At 50.1% G+C, this 22,399-nt stretch overlaps 2 protein-coding genes across 2 annotated transcripts; one reads left to right on the forward strand and one right to left on the reverse strand.

Annotated features, from left to right (window-relative positions):
• Positions 1–894: 894 nt before the first annotated feature.
• On the forward strand, positions 895–11,106 carry TMEM52 (transmembrane protein 52). The gene is made up of 5 exons (XM_069079352.1): positions 895–1,118; positions 1,364–1,407; positions 2,258–2,299; positions 5,489–5,667; positions 10,015–11,106. Exons 1-5 carry the CDS (start codon positions 1,035–1,037, stop codon positions 10,293–10,295), a joined length of 630 nt encoding a protein of 209 aa, XP_068935453.1. The 5' UTR covers positions 895–1,034; the 3' UTR covers positions 10,296–11,106.
• Positions 11,107–13,061: 1,955 nt separating this feature from the next.
• CALML6 (calmodulin like 6) lies at positions 13,062–18,507 on the reverse strand. The gene is made up of 5 exons (XM_069078314.1): positions 18,363–18,507; positions 15,424–15,598; positions 14,919–15,063; positions 14,387–14,487; positions 13,062–13,194 (listed from the first exon to the last, which is right to left on the reverse strand). The coding sequence occupies exons 1-5, from the start codon at positions 18,363–18,365 to the stop codon at positions 13,148–13,150; spliced, it is 471 nt and encodes a 156-aa protein (XP_068934415.1). The 5' UTR covers positions 18,366–18,507; the 3' UTR covers positions 13,062–13,147.
• Between the last annotated feature and the right edge of the window lie 3,892 nt (positions 18,508–22,399).

Below are 22,399 nucleotides of genomic sequence, written 5' to 3' on the forward strand. Positions count from 1 at the left end.
GTGGGTGATGATGTCAGCAGGCTTGATTCACTTGGATTACCGAGCAACTTTGAGGAACTTTTCCCAAAGGAGGAACGGGTCAGAAGGCTATCTTCACACCAGAGTCGGCACGAGGTTGGGAGAAGCTGAGATGTCAGAGCTGGAGAGGACCCCAGACGTCAGTCCAAACCCCTTCATGCCGCAGATGAGGAAACTGAGCTCGAGGGATAACCAAAGGCACAGGAGCAGCATATATTGGGGTGTGATTCAAACTCCTTTTCTCCAAGCAATGTTGTACCATGGGAAAGGTGCTGGGTTTGGAGGATCCAGACCTTCATTCTGAGTTCTTAGGCTCCAAGCCCGGCTCAGTCACTGACTGCCGCAGAATCTCGGGCAGGGAGTTTCCAAAAAAAAGTGGGAAGGGCCTCTCATGGCCCTCCGAGCTCTGAATCTATCAGCGAGGGTCAGGACTACAAATACCAGGGTAGAAAACATTGTTGGAGAGCTGGGGCCTCAGAGTTCTCGCTAGCATTCCAGGACACCTGGACCCCACTTCAGCATTCTGTTTTCAGGCCCTTGGAGGGAAACCAGGCTCCTTCCTCTAGACCTCAGTTTCCCCATATGGAAAACATAGTCAGGACTGTAAGACCAGGGTGGAGGGTTAAGGAACGTCTGACTGAGGATCAGACTGCAAACCTAATCCTAGGTAAGCCTGGGCGGATCCCGTTTAAACCGGAGCCCAGAGCAACTCAGCCCTCCCCATCCTACCCGAAGGAATGGGCACGTGCGAGAATCCGGGAGGGCCGGGCTGAGTGGCGGGCGGAGCTTCAGCGGAGGGGCAGGATGTTTGGGGGTGGCCGGTGGCCTCTCAGAGGGTCCGGGTGTGGGCGGGGCAGAGGGGTGGGTCCGAATGGTGGGTGGGCGTGGCATTGTAGGAAGGGAGGGGAGCTGAGGGTAGGGATGGGGCGGCCATAAAGGCGGTCCCGGATCCGCGGCCGCCGGAGGTTCCTGGCCATTGCTGTGGAGGCTGGGGCCCTGGAGTGGTGGGGGGGGCCATGGCCACGGTCACGATCACTGCCATTGGGGTGCGGGGCGGCTACAGCCACGGGGTCCTCACCCTACTCTTCCTCCTCCTGCAGGTGAGCGGTCTCGCCGGGATTTGGGGGCGCCTCTTTGTTCCAGGGGAGACACGAGGAGCTGGGGGAGGGATAGTTCCTATGCCTCTAATTGCCCGCCGCCTTCTTCCCCTGCCCCGGAGGTCGCTCCAGAGTCTTTGTTGGGACCCTTACTGCTGGGATCTAGGAGGCGGGGCGGGGGCACTGGTGAGGAAGGCCGCCACTGTCCCCTCAGCTCCTCCTCCCTCCTCTCCCCCCTCCTCCCGCAGGTGGCACTGGACAGCGCGGATGGCAGCTGTGACCTCGCTGACCAGTAAGTTTGGAGGACCGCCCGGCGGGAGGGGGATCATTTCCCTACACCGCCCCTCCCCATCCACTGCTCTGGACTGGACTGTCCGCTCGATTCTCAGCACACACACCCCTTTCAGGGTTGGAAAAGCTCTCCGGGATTGCCCCCCCCCCCCCCCCCCCCCCCCCCCCCCCGGAAGCGTGCGGGTCACCAAACTCCTCAGCTGCTTATCCCCTATAGGAGCGGCTAAAAATAAACAGCCTGAAAAGCAGTGGCCCCCTCCCAATTCCCTTCCCTGCTTTCACACACACACACACACACACACACACACACACACACCAGACTCCACCCCCATCGCTGAACTGGAACCAGGGGGCTCCAGTGACCCCACCCCTTCCCCACTAAAGCCAAGAGGGGGTCCTCTGAACTGAGAAAGAGGAGACAGCTCTGGCTGGGTGTCCGGATTTATTCAGGCGAGGGGGTTACAGGACTAGGATCTCCTATTTGAAGAGGCTGTGATATGTGGGCCCCAGGTGGGGGGGGGGGGAGCGGTGCACAAGGGAATAGGAGATCCCTCAAGTGAAAGTGGTAGGTAGGTCTAATGAAGGTGGGCGCTGCCCTATCTGGGCTTAAGAGGCAGCTCTGGAGGGTCCTGGAAATCCCCTCCCCAAATGCATCAGTTCTATTGAAACCCAACCCAAGCCAGCAGCCCAGCCAGCTTCTCCTCCTTTCAAGGGACTTGCCCCAGCTCGTTTGGGCCCTGGATTCTCCTTCCAGGGCCTAGGGTGGGGTCCTAGAAGGCTTCCCAACCCCCCTCCCCACCCTAGGCTTAGACTCTAATTCCAGTTTCAGGTGAATCCCCCTTCTCTTCCAGGTGCCCTCCTAGTGCCAGCTGGACCAGCCTGTGGTATGTCTGGTAAGTGCCGAGCTGGGCAAGGAGCCCTCCACAGAGGCAGGACTGGCCTAAGCCCTGAGCTCCCCTGGCCGGTTGGACTGGTTTGCCCAGGGAGGGACACCTCTGCTGGCCTGGCCCAGCCCAACAGAGGGGATCTACCTGGAAACTTTGAGCTTCCTGAAATGGAGCTAAATGGGGAGGCCTCACCTTGATGCAGCCCCCAAGGAACAGGGAGTTGATTCAACACATCCTGCAGGGCCATTAGATACTAAGCATCCTGCCATGAGCCTTGCAGAATGGCCTCTGTAGCTCACTGGATAGACCAAGATCCCTATCTCCTCATCTGGGGACTTATGTCCCAGCCCCAGGTCATGTATACACTATGGCAAAGCTCCTTCCTCCTGGTCCCATCCACTTACACCTAACAGGTTGTGAGTGGGAGGCACCCAGTTAGGTACTGGGGGTATGCACCAAACATGAGTTTAGAATCCAATTCACTTGCAAGTTATGGCATTGTGATCTTTCTGTGGTCATGATTCTCTTTGAGAACCAAGGACAAACAACGAGTTTAGAATCCATCTTGAACAACCCTGCTAGGCGGGCAGGGCAGGGGGGTCTTGTGGCATTTTACAGATGTGAAAACTGAGGCTCAGAGAAGGGAATTCTCTTACCCAGGGTCACACAGCCTAGAAAACAATAGAGGATAGAGGCAGATTTTAATCCCAGGTCCTCTGACTGAATTCAGGTTCCTCTCCATTACATTTAGACATCATAGTTCCTGACTTTCTCATTTTATAGATGAGGAAGTTCAAACAGATTTTGGAGACAGCTGAGTCAGGACTAGAACCCATGTCTCCTAACTTTTTTTTTTTTTGTTTAATCCAATGTTATTTCCACCTTAACCATTGTCAGGCAGGGGTGGCATTGCTCAGAGACCTATGTTCCCAAAGACCTGTCCAACCTCTCCGATTTTCTCCCCACCTCTGCCCTGGGGGTTTTATCTTCCTTGCCTAAGAAGTAGAGAGAGGAAGAGGTTAGGGAGGAAGCTAAAGTTGTGCTCCTCCCACCCAAAGAAATTGGCCCCAGAGCAGATTAGAAGGGGCCAGGTGTCCAGAAATGCTGTGAGGCTCTGGAGTACAGTGCTGGTAGGATGTCATGGCATTCAGGGCACAGAGCTGATGCCTGGCTTCTCCTGGGCTGACCTCTCCACTGCCATCTCTACCCACCGCACCTTAGCTGGAAAACCTGAAGAGATGTCCCAGGAACAACCCCCCCCCCCCAGCCCATCCAGGCCTGCTCCCATTTATTCCCAGGGGATAGCTACTGGCACACAGTGGGACAGTTTTCTGTTCCAAAGTGGTCTCTCCTTTCTCCAGCTAGAGGTAAGGAGGACCTTGTCTCAGGACATCTCCTTCCATGAGGACCCGTTGATGGAACACAAATAACCGCTGAACTCTAGGGTCCTCTGCTCCCCCTGACCCTTCTTCCCCCTTCAGCCTCCTTCCTCTATCTCCCCCATGAGGCTAGATCCCTAAGCTCTGTATCTCCCTTAGGGCATGGCAGGCAGCCTGTGCCCAGCCATGCCTGTCAATTTCGCAATTGATTCCAGGGCACATCTTGTTCCTGAAGGGATAGTGTCAGCAAGGCTTGAGGTCATAAATGAAGCCTGGAGACAGCTGTCCCTCCCCATGGCTCCTAGGAAAAGTCAACTCCTTTCAAGCCAGGGCAAAGACCCTTTGGCAGCGGCTCCCATTTATAGACTGCTTTGTCCTCTCAATACCCTCTACAAAGTTAATTGTGTGTTATTCCCGTTTTAGAGATGAGGAAACTGAGGCTTGGACAGAGTTTCTCATCCAGATGACCTGGATTCAGATCTTGCCCCTGCTAGTTCCTGTATGAACCTGAACTAGTCATTTAACCTTCAATTTATTATTTTTTAAAATACATTTTAAAATTTTTATTTTCAGTTTCAAATTTTCTCCCTCTCTTCAGTCTCTCCCCTATCCATTGAGAAAGCAAGAAATACAATCCTCATTTTATATATTTCGTATATACTCTATATATGTACATATATGCATGTATGTATGTATGTAGTCATGCAAAACATCGAAGTCACTTAATGGTGCAGGGGGGAGAGTGCTATGGTTGGAACCAGGAAGACCCAAATTCAAGTCTTGTTTCAGACACTAATGATGAGACCCTGGGTAAGTCACAACCCCTCTCAGCTACAAATTGGGAGGTCAGTCGCCTCCAAGGATCCTTCCAGCTCTACATATCTGAGCCTGAAGAACGGAACAGGAATTTGGACCTATGTCTTTCTGGCTCCTCGTCCTTGATCTTTAATTATACCAGGCTCCTTTTGAAGAAGGGCCCACACCAAGCTTGTTCTAACAGTATGAAATGCCGCACGGTGTGGCTGAGTATGAAATCTTCTCAATGGGGAGAGCTTTTGAAGGATACTGGAAACCACTAAGACTATCAGCTTTTCCCATTTAGCTATGAAGAATAAGCAGATTCCCGGGCACTTTTGTCATTGTCTCAGTTACCAGGACCAAGACACCACCTGAAAGTGCCTTCCATTGGCATGGCACAGGAGATAATTAATGAAAGAGAAGGGCCTTCACTCACCTTAAAGACTGTAAAAGTTAGAGGCTGCTCAGCCCCTTGCACTAAGTACAGGAAGACTGGCCTTTGTGGTACTGGATGAAGGGAACAGGCCTCCCTTTGGACCCCATCAAAAAAGGAGGCTCACCCCCAGGTCCTCTGCCTCCTCAGGGACTGTTTGTGTGCTCAGTCCTTGAAGTTTGAAGAAATAACTGCAGAATCGTAAGAGCCAGGAGAAGCCTCAGAGGCCACCCTCTCATTTGACATATAAGGAAACTGAGGCCCAGGAGGTTGAGATCCATTCAAGGTGCCATAGGTAGTGACAGCAGATCTGGGAGCCCAGAGCTAATATGCTTACTCTCAAGAGTAAAGTTAGGAAGACTTGAGTTCAAATCCAGCCTCAGAGACTTACTGACTGTGTGACCCTGGGCAAAGTCACTCAACCTCTGTTTGCCTGGGCTGAGCGGGGATAATAACAGCCTCTGCCTCCCAGGGTTCCTCTGAGGAACAGATGAGATAATATTTTTCAAGAGCTTAGCAGGGTCCCTGACACTTTATAGATGCCAAGTAAATGCTTGCTTCCTTCTTTGCCCCTCACACTCACAGGCTGATCCTGTTGACTGTGTTCATGCTGCTCCTCTGTGGCATACTGGCCAGCTGCATCAAGTTCTGCTGCCATAGGAAGCGCCTGCCTGCCCAGACCACATTCCCCCTCCCCAGGCGGCCCTATGACCTGACAGTCATCACTGTGGACAATGACAGCACCATCCACAGCACCGTCACCTGTGAGTGCTAGCCAATGGGGGCGGGAGGGACAAGGCCAGAGGCACCAGGGGAATGGCAGGGTGGTGGGAGGAAGGTCGGGGGTCTGACCTTGGATTCAGACAAAGGACTGCCCTTGAGGGCCATCTGCGGCCTTGAGGCCAAAGGTTCCCCACCTCTGTGCACCAATCAGTCTAAGATGGGCCCCTATTAGATCTGCCCCAGGAAACCACTCTGAACCTTTCTGAAGCTGCTTCTGTTTCCAGCCTGGTCCCCCCCTGGAGAATACAGCTTCCTTCCCATGGGAAAGACTGGCCTTCCTTTCATTTAATCTTTAAATTCAAAGAAGCAGCTTGGCTTTGTAGATAGAAAGCTGGGATTGGAGTCCAGAATACCTGAGTCCAGATCCCACCTCAGACTCTTAGCTAGTCACCCGGGTCCCTTCCCTTTCTCTGAGTCTCAGTTTCCTTACCTCTAGAATGAGAGTTGGATTAGGTGATTTCCCAGGGTCTTCCAGCATTTAATCTGGCAGTGCAGGAGAGGAAGAGAAACCTCTTTTTTTTCCACACCAAGATCTGGAGTCCCAGCATTGGGAGGAGTCAAAGGTGGCCAGCTCTCACTCTAGATCTTTTCTGGGCTGAAATCCTTGGTGTCAAAGAGATCAAGAGATAACAAGCCCCATTGTTCTTGCTGGAGAATAGTTAGAGAGAATTAGGACACCCATTTTTCTAATGCTTGAAGTTTTCCAAGCCCTTTCCTGACTGATGAAAGAGGTGCCACAGATGTTTATGAAGAGCCTACTATGAGCTAGGCTAGGGCAGCTAGGTGGCACCATAGTGCATAGAGTGCCAGGCCTGAGTTCAAATCCCACCTCAGATACTAACTATACAACCCTGAGCAAGTCACTTCACCCGGTTTGCCTCAGTTTCCCCATCTGTAAAATGAGCTGGAGAAGGAAATGACCAATGGCTCCAGTATCTCTGCCAAGAAAACCCCAAATGGGGGCACGGAGAATTGGACAAGACTGAACAACAACAAATGTACTAAGCCAGTTACTGGGGAGAAGATACCAAATAAAATCACTCCCCCTGGGGGACTTAGGACAGTCCTCTCAGGACAGGAGCTGGGGTTCCATTAGTATAGGCAGACTCCCTCTTACCAACACAGGGTAGCCCCTGGGCTACAATTTAGAATCTTAGAGACCCCGAGAAGTGACTTGCCCCCTGTCACTGGACTTCCTGACCAGGAACCTAGCCTCTAACTATGAAACTGGGCTGCCCCATGTAGTCTTCTAAGGGCATAACAGTAACAATAGTTGTTCATACAGTGTTTCAAAGTTTTCAGAACTTTACATCCGAAGCCTCATTTGAGTCTTACAAAAACCACTCCGCAGAGGGAGGTACCCATTCTACAGAGACAGAAACTGAGGCAGAGAGTAAATTAATTACCCGCAGCTGCAAAGCTAGTGAGTATTAGAAGTGAGATTCAAAGCCAGGCATCTTCCTGACCCCAAGTCATTGAGGTAGCCTAGGAGGGAGAGCAGGGGACTTGGAGTCTGGATGACCTAAGTTCCAATCCTGCCCCAGGCTCTTCTTTCTAGCTGTGCAACCCTGGGCAAATCCCTTCACCTCTGTTGGCCTCAGTTTCCACATCTGTAAAATGGGGCTGATAATGGCACCTACCTGTGAGCCTCAAACGAGTTAAAACTTATTAAGGGGCTGTGCAGAGACCTCAAGCTACTTTGAAACATTCACTATTAATGGAAAGAACACTGTATTTGGAGTCAGAGAGCCTGGGTTCAAATCCTGATGCCGCCCTGTATTATCTGTGTGACCTTAGGAAAGTGTTGGACTAGCTGACCTCTAAGGTTTCTCCCAACTCTATGTGTAATTTACTGTGTGTACATATATATATCACATTTTATCTTTAGGGATGAGACCTTAGACTATATCTAGTCTAACATTCTTTTAGAGGCAGCTAAGTGATCTGGGAGCAAGCCCTGGACCTGGAGTCAGGAAGACCTGAGTTCAAATCCAGCCTCAGACACTTCACTAGTTTGTAACCCTGGGCAAGTCACCTCACCTCTTCTGCCTCAGTTACCCCATCTGTCAAATGGGGATAATAATAGCACCTACCTCCCAGGGATAATTTTTGGAAAGAGCTTCACAAACCTTGAGGTGCTATCTACATGCTAACTTATTACTACTATTCATTATTATTATTTATCAGAAGAGGAAAACTATGGGATTAAGACTCTCCTCTGGAGAGTGACTAAATAACCTTCAGGGTTCCTTCTAGCTTTGACCTTATGATTCGATGGTTATGTATAGTGGGTTAGAGGCGGTTGTGGCATCAGACCTGAAGCCGGTAAGATCTGAATTCAAATTCAACTTTTGGCACTCACTAACTGTGTGACTATGTCAGATGGTCATAGGTTTAACACTGGAAGGACCTCAGAGCTCATCTAGCCCACCCCCCCCCACTCCCCATTTGACAGCTGTGGAAACTGAGGCTGAAAAAGGGGGATTCATTTGCCCAAGGTCCTCAGGGTCTGAGCTGGGATTGTGTGTCTTGCCCAGTATCTTGGGTCTAAGCAATAGACCAAACACTTATTAAGCCTTTGCTGTGTTTGGAGCCCCGTGCTGGGCAATAGAGGAGATGGAAAATTTATTCAAGACTTCCTTTATTGCCCCCGCCCCTCATCCTGGACCTTGGATTCTAATCCAGGAGGGGGATGAGACTGCTAGCTTGTGTCCTAGTAAACTATAATATATAATGGAATGTGACAAGTGCATGTGGGTGGGAGACGGGGCTGAAATGTTCCCTGAGGGTCAAAGGAGAAAGTTCTTACCGTTTTGGGAGCAGCAGGGGATCAGGGAGGGCCTCATGGTGGAGGTGTTCTTTGATTTGGGCTCTTCCTCCCTTAGAATATTCAACTCAGGGGCCACCTGCTCATGGTTTATGTTGACTCCCCAACTCTTGCCCTGAAATTAGAGTTAGAATATATTTTAGAAGGGCAGCTAGGTGCCACAGTGAATAGAGCACCAGCCCTGGAGTCAGGAGGATCTGAGTTCAAATTAACCTTTACTAGCTGTGGGACCTTGGGCAAGTCACTTAACCCCAACTGCCCTGCCCTCCCCCTCCAAAAAAAAAAGATATAATATATTTTAGTACTGGAAGGGACCCACCCATTTTGCAGGGAAAGAAACTGACTCCCAGAGAAGTTAAGTCCCAAAGATATTAAGTAGCAGAGCAGGATTCAAACCCAGGTCACCTGGCTTCTAAGCCAGTGCTTTTTTCTCCACAGCACCACACTATCTTTCAAATTACTCCAATCATTTTTCAATTTTTCTTTTTTGCTTTGATCTGTAATTTCCCCAACATAGGAGCTCCTGGTGAGGAGCTTTCTTCAGCAATATGTAGCCTTTGGGGGGACACTGAAAGGCACAGTGACTTGTCCAGGGTCAAACAACCAGCGGGTGTCAGAGGCTCTGCTTGGCTGCAAGACCTGTTCTCTACCCACCACATGCTGCCTCCATTGGCACTTTTATGTGTTGTCTTACCACATTAGAATGAAAACTCCTTGAGGACAGAGGCTGTCTCTCTTTTTGCTATCATTAACACTTAGCCCAATAACTGACAGCATCTTAATAAAGACTTGTTTCTTTGGATGTATCAGAAATATTTAAATGAAGGAACGGGCATTTATGGAGGACATACTATGTGCTAAAGAGCGAAGGAAGATTAAAAAGTTACAAGCGTACTAGCCATGTGACTTTGGGCAAGTCACTTACCCCCAATTGCCCTCCAAAAAGCAAAAAAAAAAGTTACAAGCCTTTTCCCATTTTACAGAGCAAGAAAGCAAAGTCTATCAATCAGAGAAATAGAATGACTTGCCCAGAGTTCACACACATAGCAAGTTTCTGAGCTGGGATTAAAAATCATCCTTCTTGCTACCATATCATGTTGCCAAGCCTGGTGTACCTCCCTGACCCCAAGAGGACAGCAGGGCTGGAAGACCTAGAGGTCAGTTAGTCCAACATCCCCATTTTATAGATGAGAAATGTTGAGACCCAAGGATTTGTTCGAAGTCAGAGGTCACAAGTAATGAAGTGTTAGAAGTGAGATTCGAACCCAGATCCTTTGACTCCCAAGTTCTTAGCCTTTTCTACTCTTAGGTAGCCAGAGTGAAATGGGATTAACCAGTGAGTATTTCCTGGGCAAGGTGAGCTTTGAGCCAGGCCATCAGAAGTCTCTGGGCTGCTGTTCAGACACTATTGTTCAAGTCTGGCTGCACCACTGAGTCCCATCCTGACCACCACCCCTTCTCCCCCCAGGATGTATCCAACTTCCTTTGCTCTTTTCCTCAGCTTACAGCTCTGTGCAGTATCCCCTGGGCCCACCCCTGCCACTGGTGTTTCGGGAGATGGAGCCAGGCACCGTGTCCCCTCCGGCCTACAGCCTCTATGCCCTGGAGCTGCCCCCCTCCTACGAAGAAGCCATTAAGATGGCCAAACCAGGCTTGGAAGGGGCTCTGCCCTCCCAGAAGGCCGGCAGGAGCCCAGAACAGCCTGAGCCCTGTGGGGACATCCAGCCCAGGGGAGAGCCAGGGCCAAACCCCTCCCCAGACCCTGCAGAACCCCAGCCATAGCCCAGGAGCAAGAGGGGCTTCGGAAAGAGCTGCCCCAGGAACCTTGAGGAGTAGTGGGCCCGAGGGAGCAGCTGAGGTGGGAGGCTGATGGATGCTGTCCTTGATGTCCCCACCTCTGGCCTGGGGCCAGCTCGGCGACCTTCACTCAGAAGGGGATCTGGTGAAACCCAAGGAGCAGGCCGGTAAAAATAGCAGATGGCCCTGGCCAGCCCAGGCCTCCCTCCCCAGGGGGAGGAACGAAATGTCCTGGGCTCCACTCGCCTGACGTCATCGGGGAAGGAAGAGGACACTCGGGCCCCCCACCTGGGGGCTGTCAGTTCTGGCCAGGTCAAGCCAGGCCACAGAGGGGGAAGAGGGCCCATCCCCTGCATCCTCCCTCAGCAAGAACCATCTAGGAATGAGGCTGTGACCCCTGGCTGTGTGATGGTCACACTCTGCAGAAGGGCCTGAGAAGCTGAAGTTTGCCTGAAGGGAAAGGGCCCAAGCCCACTCAGGGGCTCAGTCTGGGGGCCAACTCTGGACACCAGCAGAGACTTCCCTGGCTTCCTCTTCCCACTCCCCGGCTGGCCCCATGTGTGTGTTGTGGGTTGGGGGGATGTGGAGTCTGGGTCCTAGCTCCCCTCCACAGGATCTCAGAGCCAGAAGGGACCTTCAGACACCATTTACTCTGACCCAGGCCTAAATAGGACTTTCCCCTTCGGTGGGCCCAACAGATGGTCATCTGGTCTTCAGAGAGGGGATGGGGAGAACTCATTCCCTCTACAAATCACCCATTAAGTGACGGGAAGATTTTCTTTGCATTAAGCCTAAATTTTGCCTTTTTTGTAACTTCTCCCTATAGCTCTCCAAGGCCAAGTAGGGCAAATGTCATCACCCTTCCATGTGATAGCGATTCTGATGCTTGGAGAAGTTCCGTGGCCTCCCCTCCCCACCCCAGGGTGCCCTTCCCCAGGCTAAAAGTCTCCCTTTTCTTTAATAGCCATCCTCATCGTTCTGGCCGCCCTCCTCTGGGCCCTTGCTTCCACATCTGGGCCTGATACTGGCCACCGCTGAGGTGGAGGTGGGGCTGCAGGGCAGCCCCTGGCGGGGCCTGGGGTGGGGGGGGGGGGCAGGGGCCAGGGGTGTGTAGTGGGAAGGAGGAGTTCCTTTTGTCTTGTGGTTGAATTAACTGCTCCAGTCTAGCTGTCTGCTTTGATTTCTATGGTTTTTTTTCTTTTTGGGGGGGGGGGGGGAAGTGGAAAAAAAGTAAAGTTTTAAGGATTTTTTTCCTGTATTGATTGAAGTTAAGTGGCGGTGGGCCTTGGCCTAGCCTGGGGGAGGAGAGCAAATTTGTTGGGGCAACAGCCTTCTCTCTGCTGTCTGTTCTTCTCCCAATGACATAGCTAAATTGACAGAGCATTTATTAAGAACTTACTGTATGCCAGGCAAAGGTAGGTTTTGAACCCAGGGTTCTTTCAACTTCCCCAGATCTAAATCTAGAGCCCTGACCTTCTGATCTGTGACTGTACAATGGGAGAGGGCAAGGTTATATAACAGAAGGGGTCCTTAACATGGTTTAGTGGGTAGAGCACCTGACCTGGAATTGGAAAGACCTGAGTTCAAATGCAGCCTCACACATTTATGAGCTGTGTGACCCTGGGCAAGTTCCTTAACCTCTGTTTGCCTCCGTTTCTTCATCTGTAAAATGGAGATCATAATAGCACCTATCTCCCAGGGTTGTTGTGAGGCTCAGATGAGATTATATTTGTAAAGCCCTTAGCACAGGGCTTGGCATGCAGTGAGCTCTGTATAAATGTTAGCTATTCTCGGCCCTGCCTTTGATACTGATGGACGTGCTGTGTGACCAGGGTCAAGTGCATTTGCTCCTCTAGGCCCCAGCAGGGGGCCCTTCCTTCCTCTGGAGGGGTCATCTGGTTGAAGGGAAAGAGGATCTGAACTGAACACCTACCTCAGGCCTTCCTGTGGGAAGGGGGGGGGGCGGTGCGAAATGGTGAACCATTTCACCTCTGCCATTTACCGTGTGGGTGATTCCCCAGCCCTCCATTTCCTCATTTATAAAATGAGAAGGTTGGGCTAGGCAACCCCCCTCTGCTCTAAATGTCTATTATATGCTTCTATTGGCTAGGTCCAAACTCCCCACTTTACAGATGGGCAAAGTAAGGTGCGTGGGGAAAGTGTGACCCACTGCAGGTCACAGGGGAGATTGCTGAGCCGGGATGTGGGGACTGCTGGAAGCAACCAAAGACCCCGTACCTGAGCAGAAACCTCTAAAGTCTACCCCCTGCCAAAGGCCTCCTATCCAGCCTAAGTCTGCCTCTGGACTCCCGTCAGGCTTTATGACCCAGTAACCCCTTCATTTTCCAGATGGAATGTGGAACTTAGGCCCTGGGACCCCAGAAACCAGCGTCCTCAAGCTGCCCAGGTGCTAGTGATGGGCAGTGGTCAAAAGTTCTCCCTTCAGCTTTGCCTTCCCCACCCCCAGCCCTGGGCTCAGAGGTTTTGTTCATTCCACTTCCCTTCCCATTGGGGGAGGGAGGAGGAGGCATCTCAGGAGGGGGTGGCAGGACTCCAAAGCTGATGGAATCCTGAAATGGGGGGGGGGGGGACTCGCACTAGCACCTCTGACACCACTGGGGCTTGGGCCTGACTCCCCCAGAGCTGAGCCTGCAGGGGAGCCATTAAACAGATTGGGAGGGGGTAGTCAGAGCAGAGGGTCTGAGGAAGGAGTGGAGGTGCAGGAAGGGATTTCTGAGGCTCAAAAGGAAGTCCTTACAATGAAAATTTATTAAACAGGAGTTTGCAGGGGAGGGGCACTGTGTTGACCAATCAGGACCCAGGTTGTCTGTCCGTCCCTACTGGACCAGCTTAAAGGATTCTCCAGTCATCATGGCCACAAACTCTGAAGGCATGAATTTGGGAGTCAGAGATCATTCCCACCCCACAGAAGAGACAACAGTCCTCTGAACCCCAAATCCTCCCCCTCATTCTCAATGGCAACATTGTGAGGGGGTCTGGGCTTTACTCCCAGCATGAAGAACTGTCTTCTTAGTCTACGAGAGTGGTACAAAGGCAGCCCCCCACTCTAATTCAATGACCAAGGGGTGGTGGACTGCCGCCTTACAGAGGTACATTTTACTTGGGTCTGAGCCTTAACTGGGAAATCCCAGTGCCCTTCAATGCAGCCCAAGAACACCCCTGAAAGGGAGCTGCTGTCTCAGGCCTCCCCACCCCTATCCCAGCAGGGGAGAGGAGAGGAGAGTCCAGCCAGCCAAGCTTGGAGCTCAGCTTCCCCATCCCAAAATTTCCCTCAATATTCCACCATTGAGGAAGCCAGAAGGAAAGATTGTCTCTCAGCCTAGGCGTCCCAGAGAGGAGGGAGAAAGAGAAGGACCAGGACAGAGGGACAAAGGCAGAGAACAGAAGGACAAAGAGAGAGGGGAGGGGACAGGCAGAGAGAGATAGAGGGGAGAGATGGAAAGAAAGAGAAGAGGAAGGAGCGGGCAGAGACAGAAAGGAAAGGAATGGGGACAGAGAGCAGAGAGGGGCTGTGGACAAGGACAGAGGCAGACAAAGGCAGAGGCAGACAGGGAGGGACCAGGAGAGATGGGGGCAAAGGCAGGAGAGCTCCAGACAAGGATGGGAATGGGAAAAGAAGGGCAAGGCAAGTGATGGAGACCGAGGCAGAAACAGAACCAGGCACAGGGACGGGGCCAAAGAAAGATCCAGACAGAGATGGTGGATGAGAAAGGAAGGGACGGTGCCATTAGGAAGAGACATGGGGCTGAGCTGTCCCTCTCCAGCGCGGGCTGCACAAAGGGGATGGGGCTGCAGCATCCTCGCTCCTGGTACCCGGGGGGGCTGGCCCTTCCTGAGCCTCTATTGCCCCCTGCTGCCAGGCTAGCGAAGGGCAGCCTCCCTGCCCCTGCCCAAGCTACAGGTGGGGTGGCTCTGGGCACTGGGCTGGGGAAGGGCAGGAGGCAGATCTAGGGCCAAGGGTCCCCTTGGGTTGGGAGATTCCGACCAATGGGCCTGGCGGGGGGGAGGGGACGGGTTGGGTCCTGGGGACAGCGGGGGTAGGGGAACACCTTTACCTTCATAATCAATGGTTCCATCCCCATCTTTGTCAGCCTCTTTCATCATCTGCTCAGCTTCCACCTCGTTAAGAGGTTCCCCAGCATTCATGAGCACATACCTAACACAGGGGATGCCCCAAACCCCACAAAGCTGAAGCAGGCTCGCTTCCTCCAGGAAGGCTTCCTGTGGTCCTCCCTTCCCCCTCCATTCCTATTTATGTGGCTCACGCCAGTGGCCAAACAGGATTGACTGCCCACAGTTCAGCCCTCAGACTGGGGGCTTCCCAAGAGTAAGGGACTGACTTAGACTGTGCCCCACCCTCCAGAGTCATGTTTGTGGGCTCCCTGAAGGCAGAGGTGTGTCTCCCTGTCAGCACAGGTTTTCCCCCTTTAATTTCCTCCTCCAAGGTCTTCATCCCCAGCACTGGTGAGACCAAGCTCACAATATTCTGCTGCCTCCTGGCCCCCATTCCCATGCAGGATTTCCCCTGCCCTCACCACACACACACACACACACACACACACACACACACACACACACACATCTCACTTGAGCGTGTCCCAGTCTATGTAACCTTTGGCCTCCTTGTCAAAGACCTTGAACGCTGCCCTCAGCTCAACATCCTGGTTTTTGGCTTTCTCGTGATAAATGCCCATCAGTGACAAGAAGCCATCACAGTTAAAGGTGCCTTTGTCTGAAAGGAAAAATCAAAGTTTCCCAGATGCGGACATGAGGCAACCTCTGGTATCTGTGCTCCAGGAAGTGGCCCCATCTCCAGGAGGACAAGGACTGCTTCCCTCCCTCTGCCCCAGATTGTGGGCTCCCTGAGGGCAAGGATGGTGTCTCCCCCCTCAGATAAGGCTCTCTGTCTCTTCCCCACCAGACCAGAGACTCCCTGAGGGTAGGAGCTGTGTGTCCCCCCTTCCCCCACTGGGAACTCCCCAAGTGCAAGGTCTGTCCGCTCTCAGAATGAGCGCTACCTCCCCCGCTCAGACTGGTCAGTGGATGGGATAGGAGTGAGAGGGCCAGTGGGTGCCCAGCCCGGGGTCCTCACTGTCTTTGTCCACTTCCTTGGCCATTGTCCCCAGCTCGCTCTTGGTGGGGTTGATGCCCAGTAGGCTCATTAGCCGTTCCAGCTCACTGGTCTTCACCAATCCGTTGCCCTCCTCATCAAACATCTCGAAGACGCCCTTGTATTCCTTGATCTGATCAGCTGACAGTCGGTCCGTCTGCAGAACACCAGACCCATGATCATGTTCACAGTCATGGAATCCATTTCCATACCGTGGGAGGCACAAAGACCCTCAAGGAGCTTACATTCTACTAGGTTAATTTCCTCCATCCCTACCACTACAGCTTCATCCCATTTGCCCTGTCAAATGGTGGACCAAGGCACAACTGGGTGCCAACCTAGAGGGGCTCTGGGCAAGGCTTACAGATGGGGAACCCACCCACGGCTTCCACATATTCACTCCTGCTGTCCTAAATTCAGAGTCTCATGGAACTGAAAGGGTCTTAGAGATGATCTAGTCCAACCCTATCATTTTACAGATGGGTGAACTGAGGCCCAGGGCACAAGTATGACTTGCCCAAGGATGCTGGTGGCAAGTGGCAAAGCCAGGATTCTGATGCCTAAGTGCTTCCAGGGAAGCAGTTTTGTTGTTCTCCAGTCATTTTCAGTCATATACAAGACTTCATGACCTAATTTAAGGTTTTATTGGCAAATATACTAGAGCAGGTTGCCATTTCCTTCTCCAGATCATTTTACAGATGAGAAAACTGAGGCAAACAGGGTCAAGTGACTTGCCCATGGTCACACAGCTAGTAAGTATCTGAGGCCAGGTTTGAACTCAGGGGTATATGTCTTCCTGACTCCGGTTCCAAAGGCATGAGTCAGAACCTTGCCCAGAGAAGGAAGCTGCCATCTCTATTCCCCATACCCTTCTCTGACCTCATCACTCTCCCCCTTTCCCATTCCCAGAACCCCTGATGACTTTCCCTAAATAGGAGGGGGGATGAAGAGGAGAAAAAGACAGAGCTATCCCCCCACCCAAGGAGGAGATAAGGAGCAAACCTCAACATGGAACCTTCTTGTACATCTCAGATTCCAAGCATCATCCTGGTCCCAAGAACTCCTAGAAACTCAGCTAGCTCTGTGTTACCTACAACTAACACCATCTCCTCCCATACCCACTCATCTGCTATACCCATCCTCCACTTCCAAGCAGAATGAGCTCCACGAAGACAAACCAACCCAAGACCATTTATTCCAACCCAAGACCTTGTCTTCGGAAGGCAAATCCGACCCCAAGACAAATTAGGCTTTTGGATTATGCCTGGTTTGGGCAGCTGGGGCAAATGCTTTCCACTTCTTCCTCTCCTCTCTCTCCACTCTCTCTCTAGGTTCTTCCAGCAGCTACCAACAGGTTACATTACCATCTCTATCTAGATGACTTCCTAATCTATCCATACAGCCAGCTCCAGTCCCTCTACTGAGCTCTAGACTCACATCACCAACTGACTGCTCGCTGAATATTTCCAACCGGACGTATGGTGCAGATTGGTAACTTGACATGGCCAAAACAGAGCTCGTTATCTTCCTACCCTCAAAAAACCTCCTCTTCTGTTTTCCCTGTTTCTATTGAAGGAAGCACAATCCTTCCAGGCATTAATTCAGTGCTATTCACCATTATTCCTTCTCCCCGGTGCCTCATCCCCAAAATCCCTTCTTAAACACAGGTAGCTAAGGGGTTTCAGTGAAGAGAGCATGGGACCTGGAGTCAAGACCTGAATTTAAATCACAACTCAAACATTTACCAGCTGTGTGACTTTCAAAAAGAGACACTTGCAAAGCTATGTGCCTGGCATATAGTAGGTGCTTAATAAATGCTTATGCTATCTGTTCCTTTCCCTGTGACTAATCAGTGGTCTGGTCTTGCCAAGTCTATTCCCACAATTCCCTTTGCCTCCATCCTCTTCTCTCCAAAGGATCTCATCCTTCTTCCTGTATTAATTGCAACAGCCTCCTAAATGAACTGTTTCCAGTTTCTTCCTTCTTTACTCCCTTTTCCACATAACTGCCAAAATGATCTTCCTACCACTCTGCCCATGTCACCTCCCTGCTCAAAAATTTTATGTGGCTCCCTATTACCTCTAGGATACACTTTGGCTCTTTCTTACCTTTCACACCCTCTACAGCCTAGTCAAATTGCCCTACTTATTCCTCTCCTAAATCCCTTACTGTACCCTTAAAGGTGGGAGAACATTCTCTTTACCGCCTCTGTGCCTCTCATCAGGCTGTTCCCCACACCAGGAGTGCCCTCTCTCCTCACCTTGCCTCTCCCAGCATCCTTCAAGTTTCTACTAGTTCACCACCCAGTATGGGAAGCCTTTCTTGATCTTCCTAGTCCTCAGTATTCTCTCTTTTTTCCACAATTCATCTTGTATATAATTAATCTATATATCTATTAATTAATCTATTAGTCTGTGTTGTTTGAGCATGCCATATTGTTTGAGCATGCCTCTCCCCTCAAGTAGAACGTAAGTTTCCTGAGGACAAGAATTGTTCAGTTTTGTCTTTGTATTGCCATTAAATAGTGCCTTGTACCTAGTAGGTGTTTAATAAATGCTTGTTGGTTTGATTAGATTCAGCAAGGGTCAGAGAGGATGTACTCTGTGATTTCTTGGGAATAGGGAATTGCCCCTACAGAAACCCCCTCTGCCAATGGAGATGAGATCGACAATTATCCTGCCATTTTTATTCTTGGGTCCAGGGTCACACAAAGGCGGGACCTGAACTGTCTTTCTGTTTCTGAAGTCAGTCCTCTCTCCAATCCACCACACTGTCCGCCAGTGCAGAGCTGGCCATCATGGGTTCCTTAGCTTAGAATTCTAACTATTCCCATTCTGCATACCTTCGCCCCAGCCCCAGCCTGAGGGTCACTGCCACGTGGGTTTACTCTGGAGAGGATCACTGCGTTCGGCCGTACTCACCATGGTCCAGCTGAGTTCCGTGGGGCTGTTCCTGTGTCAATCCTGCTCAGGTTTGAACAGGAGCAGAGAGCTGTGCTTTAGTCTCAGCCCAGGGCTGGGCACTGTTCACCCCATTCATTCCCCTGGGGCTGGGGCTTCCAGAAGCCATTTATGGTTTGGGTAGCAGTAAGCAGGGACCCTATTTTTGGACACTCATTATCTCCTTCGGGCTGCTCCTGTCTGTCCCCTTCCTACCACCAAGACACAATACTGTTCTATATCTTGCCACTGCACCCAGATAGCTTTGGAGGAGAAAATGAGACCGGCAACTTTGCACAGCCCTTGCTCACTTACATCCAACTCACCGGAAAGCCATAGCGTCACCTTCCTGATGTCATGGTCCTCTTCCAGAACAAAGGACAAACAATAGCAAATTCTCAGGTAGGCGGTCACACAGTGTCTTCCTTTCCTGCCTATGACTCAGGGTCCAAGTTCCCAGACTCCCATAGAACAGGGGATGGACTTCTGGGAGGCTCTGTCCTATCCAGGAACATTTCTCTATACCCTCCAGCCTCAGTTTCCCCACCTGAAGCAAATGATGCTTCAGTTTGATTCAGCAACAAATGTTTTTTTAAATATCTATTCAGTTCAAAGCAGGGAGGTGGTGGGAGGGGGAAAGGAGGGCAAGGAATACACAAAAAACACTCAAGTTTAATCTGTTATTAATATTTTATATTATTATATCATATTCCTAAGTCTAGAGACACGCAACAAAATTATAAATCAAGTCCTGATTTGTAGTGTTTGCCAATTCCTAAGATATCTCTACTCATTCTGAAAATTTAACTCTTGGCTGTCAAACGAGCTCCTTTGTGGGGAGATACAAAGACAGACAAAAATAAAGCATTCCCTTGCCCTCAAGGAGCTGACGTTCCAGTAGAATTATAGGGATACAATTCACAGACTATGAAATTATTATTATTATTGAAGGAGAGAAAGAAAACACTGACAATGGGGACATCAGGGAAGGCTTCCTGTAGGAGGTGCCAGCTCAGTTGACCCTTGAATGAAGGTGAAGTGAGGTAAGAGTTCATCTGACTTCTAAGGTGATTCTGGAGGGCCCCTGTCCTCAAGGAGCTTACAGTCTGATTATGGAGACAAAAGTCATACATAGGAAACTTATAGAGCAACACCTGGAATCGGTTCTGGCCTCAGATACTTAACACCCACACAAAAAAACCAGCCATGTAACCTTAGTCAAGTTACTTAACCCCAATTGCTTTTTAAAAAAAAATTTACCTCTGGTAATTAATTGTGTGACTATGGGCAAATTATTTAGCTTTCTGAGCCTCAATTTCCTCATCTATAAAATGGGGGCACTTGTACCTATTTCACCTGCTTCTTAGGAGGGTCAAATAAGATTATTTACACATTAGTGTGACTTTTCTAGAGGCCATAAAATTATGAATAAATAAATAATATATAGAAAGTATATATATGCATATATACTCTGTGTGTGTATATATATACATATATTACACACAGACAAACACTCTCTCCCTTCTGTCATTAATCTATATAAATTGCTTTCTAGTTATTATTAATTGTAAAAGTCTAAAAGTCAGAGGAAGGATCTGAACTCAGGTCTCTCCAGATAATATGGCCAATACTTTTTTTTTTTAATCTTTTTGTCATAAATTTTTTTTTAAATGGATGTTTCAATACACAAAGAATAAGAGAGTTGTATATGAAACTGTGAATATCTGTTATGAACAGTTTGGTTTTTTACAGGATATGTTCAGTTTCACATGGTGGTAACAAAGTTGCCCTGCCCATGTGGGTCGTCTTCTGAACTTTCTTCTCTTTTGGGGAGTATTTTTGCCATCGCTCTTCCCACCACTTTCTGTCTGTGCCCCAGTGGTTAGAATGAAGTGTTTAGCTGGGTGGTACCCTAAGAGTTGGCCCATGAGGAGCCTGCTGAGAGCTGGAAGTGACCTAAAGGATTTAGGATGTGGCCAAGCAGGGGGAGCAATGCCAGCAGGGATGAGCCAGGGGTATGGGACAGGAAGGGCAGGGAAGATAAAGGGGAAAGGAGAAGGGGAGCAACCCTCCAGGAGAGACAGTCCATGGACTCACCTGCAGTGAGAGGACCTGAGTTCAAATCCTATCTCTGATGCTTACTGCCCATGTGACTTTGGGCAAATTATCTCACCTCCCTGGACCTCAGTTTCCCCATCTGTCAAATGGAGTCTGGGGAGACTAAATACTTGGAAAAAGAAAAGAGAAATGCAGGCAACTTCTGTGAAGTCTAGACTTTGGTCTCTAGATAAGTCTGATTAATGTGTAAACACCCAACCCTGGGATTCAATGTGTTCCCTTCCAGATTTGGTTCCGGGTACCCTTATAGTCTTATCTCAAGAGCACTCTAGCTCCTAGGGGGCAGTGTGGAGAGAGCATTGGACCTGGAACTCAAGTGCACCTGGGTTCACCTCCTTCCCCTGAAGCCCACTAGCTGTGTGACCATGGACAAAACATTACTTAGTTCTCACAGACTCAGTTTCCCTAGTTATAAAAGTGCCCATCATGTAGTAGGCTCTTAATAAATGCTTATTAATTGATTGATTGACTGAAGCCATACATCTGATTGGGGTTCCTGGGAGGCTCTCATGAGGTAGACATTTGCAAACATTAAAGTACCATAGAAATAGCAGACATTGGCATATTGTACCAAGCTCTGCTATTTTGGAATTCCTCTGCTTTTCTTGTCTTCTCCCTACTCTGCCCAACCATTCTGTCTCTCCATGACTGTCTCCATATAGAGTCCACTCATCCCTCTCTCCTTAGAGCCTTGCTTCCTTCACTCCTTTCCTTCCCTCCTTTTTCCCTCCTCTCCTTCCTCCCTCCCTCCTTTACTCACTTCCTCCCTCCTTCTCTTCTTCATTCCATTTCTTCCTCCCACCCTCCTCCCTTCCTCCTTCCTTTCTTTCTTCCTTCCCTTCTTTTCTTCCTCTCTTCCTTCTTCCAGGACCTAGCTAGTTCTTCCATAAAACTTTTCATGCCCAGGGGTGGCTAGGTGGCACAGTGAATAGAGCACCAGCCCTGAAGTCAGGAGGACCTGAGTTCAAATCTAGCCTCAGACACTTAACACAAAAAGTAGCTATGTGACCTTGGGCAAGTCACTTCACCCCAATTGCCCTCCAAAAAGCAAAAATAAAACTTTTCATGCCCTTCTCCCTCCCCTCCCTGCCAGGTGAAAATGATCTCTCCCCTATCAGATATCTAATAGTTGTATGGGGTACAGGGACCCCCAAAAGTACAGGGACCCCAAAAATCCTCTACTCAAATTTTATAAAACCTTAGAGATGTCTCAAGGTAAGAATAGGAAACATTTATTCAGTTTTCCGAAGAGGGCATCACCTCCACCAGGACAGACTAGTGGAAGGAGATGTGTTACAGAAGACAAAGCAAGGTTATTATACCCTGGTGCAGACCAATCCCCTCCCACCACTATCCCTTATTCCCATTGGCTAGGAGGTGGTCTTACAGTCTAGGTGCAAAAAAGATTGGCAAGGAAACAGGGTATAGCCAATCCAAGCGTACATATCCTTTTTTGGCAAACTTAATGCTGATGTGGCGGTAAGGGAGGGGGAAGGATCCTGAGCTGTGTCATTTCTTTTTTTTTTTTTTTTTTTTGCCTTGTGGGTGTTCAGTGTCTGAGGCCAGAACCGAACTGGGGTCCTCCTGACTCGGGGGCATTGCTTTTCTCACTGCACCACCTATCCACCCTGTGTAATTTCTTAGGAAACCAGAACTTAGGCCTGTCCCGTCTTACAAAAGTCTGTGCCTAGTTTGGGGATAGTCTCTCTCTCACCACCCTGCGGGGTCTTCACAAAAGGTACATCCCACTCACGGTTTTCACCCACTATTCAATCCCCTCTAATTGACCGACTTGGTTGTTGCCCTCGTACACCAGTTCATCTCCTGCCTTTATCCATTCCTGGAATACCTCCCTCTTCCCCCTCTTCCCCCTCTTCCCCTCCCCTCCCCCTTGTGGATCC

This window comes from Petaurus breviceps, unplaced genomic scaffold (genome assembly GCF_028583685.1).
Source record: "Petaurus breviceps papuanus isolate PSGF00001 unplaced genomic scaffold, PetGlider_PUasm1.0 91041, whole genome shotgun sequence".
Classification (NCBI taxonomy): Eukaryota; Metazoa; Chordata; class Mammalia; order Diprotodontia; family Petauridae; genus Petaurus; species Petaurus breviceps.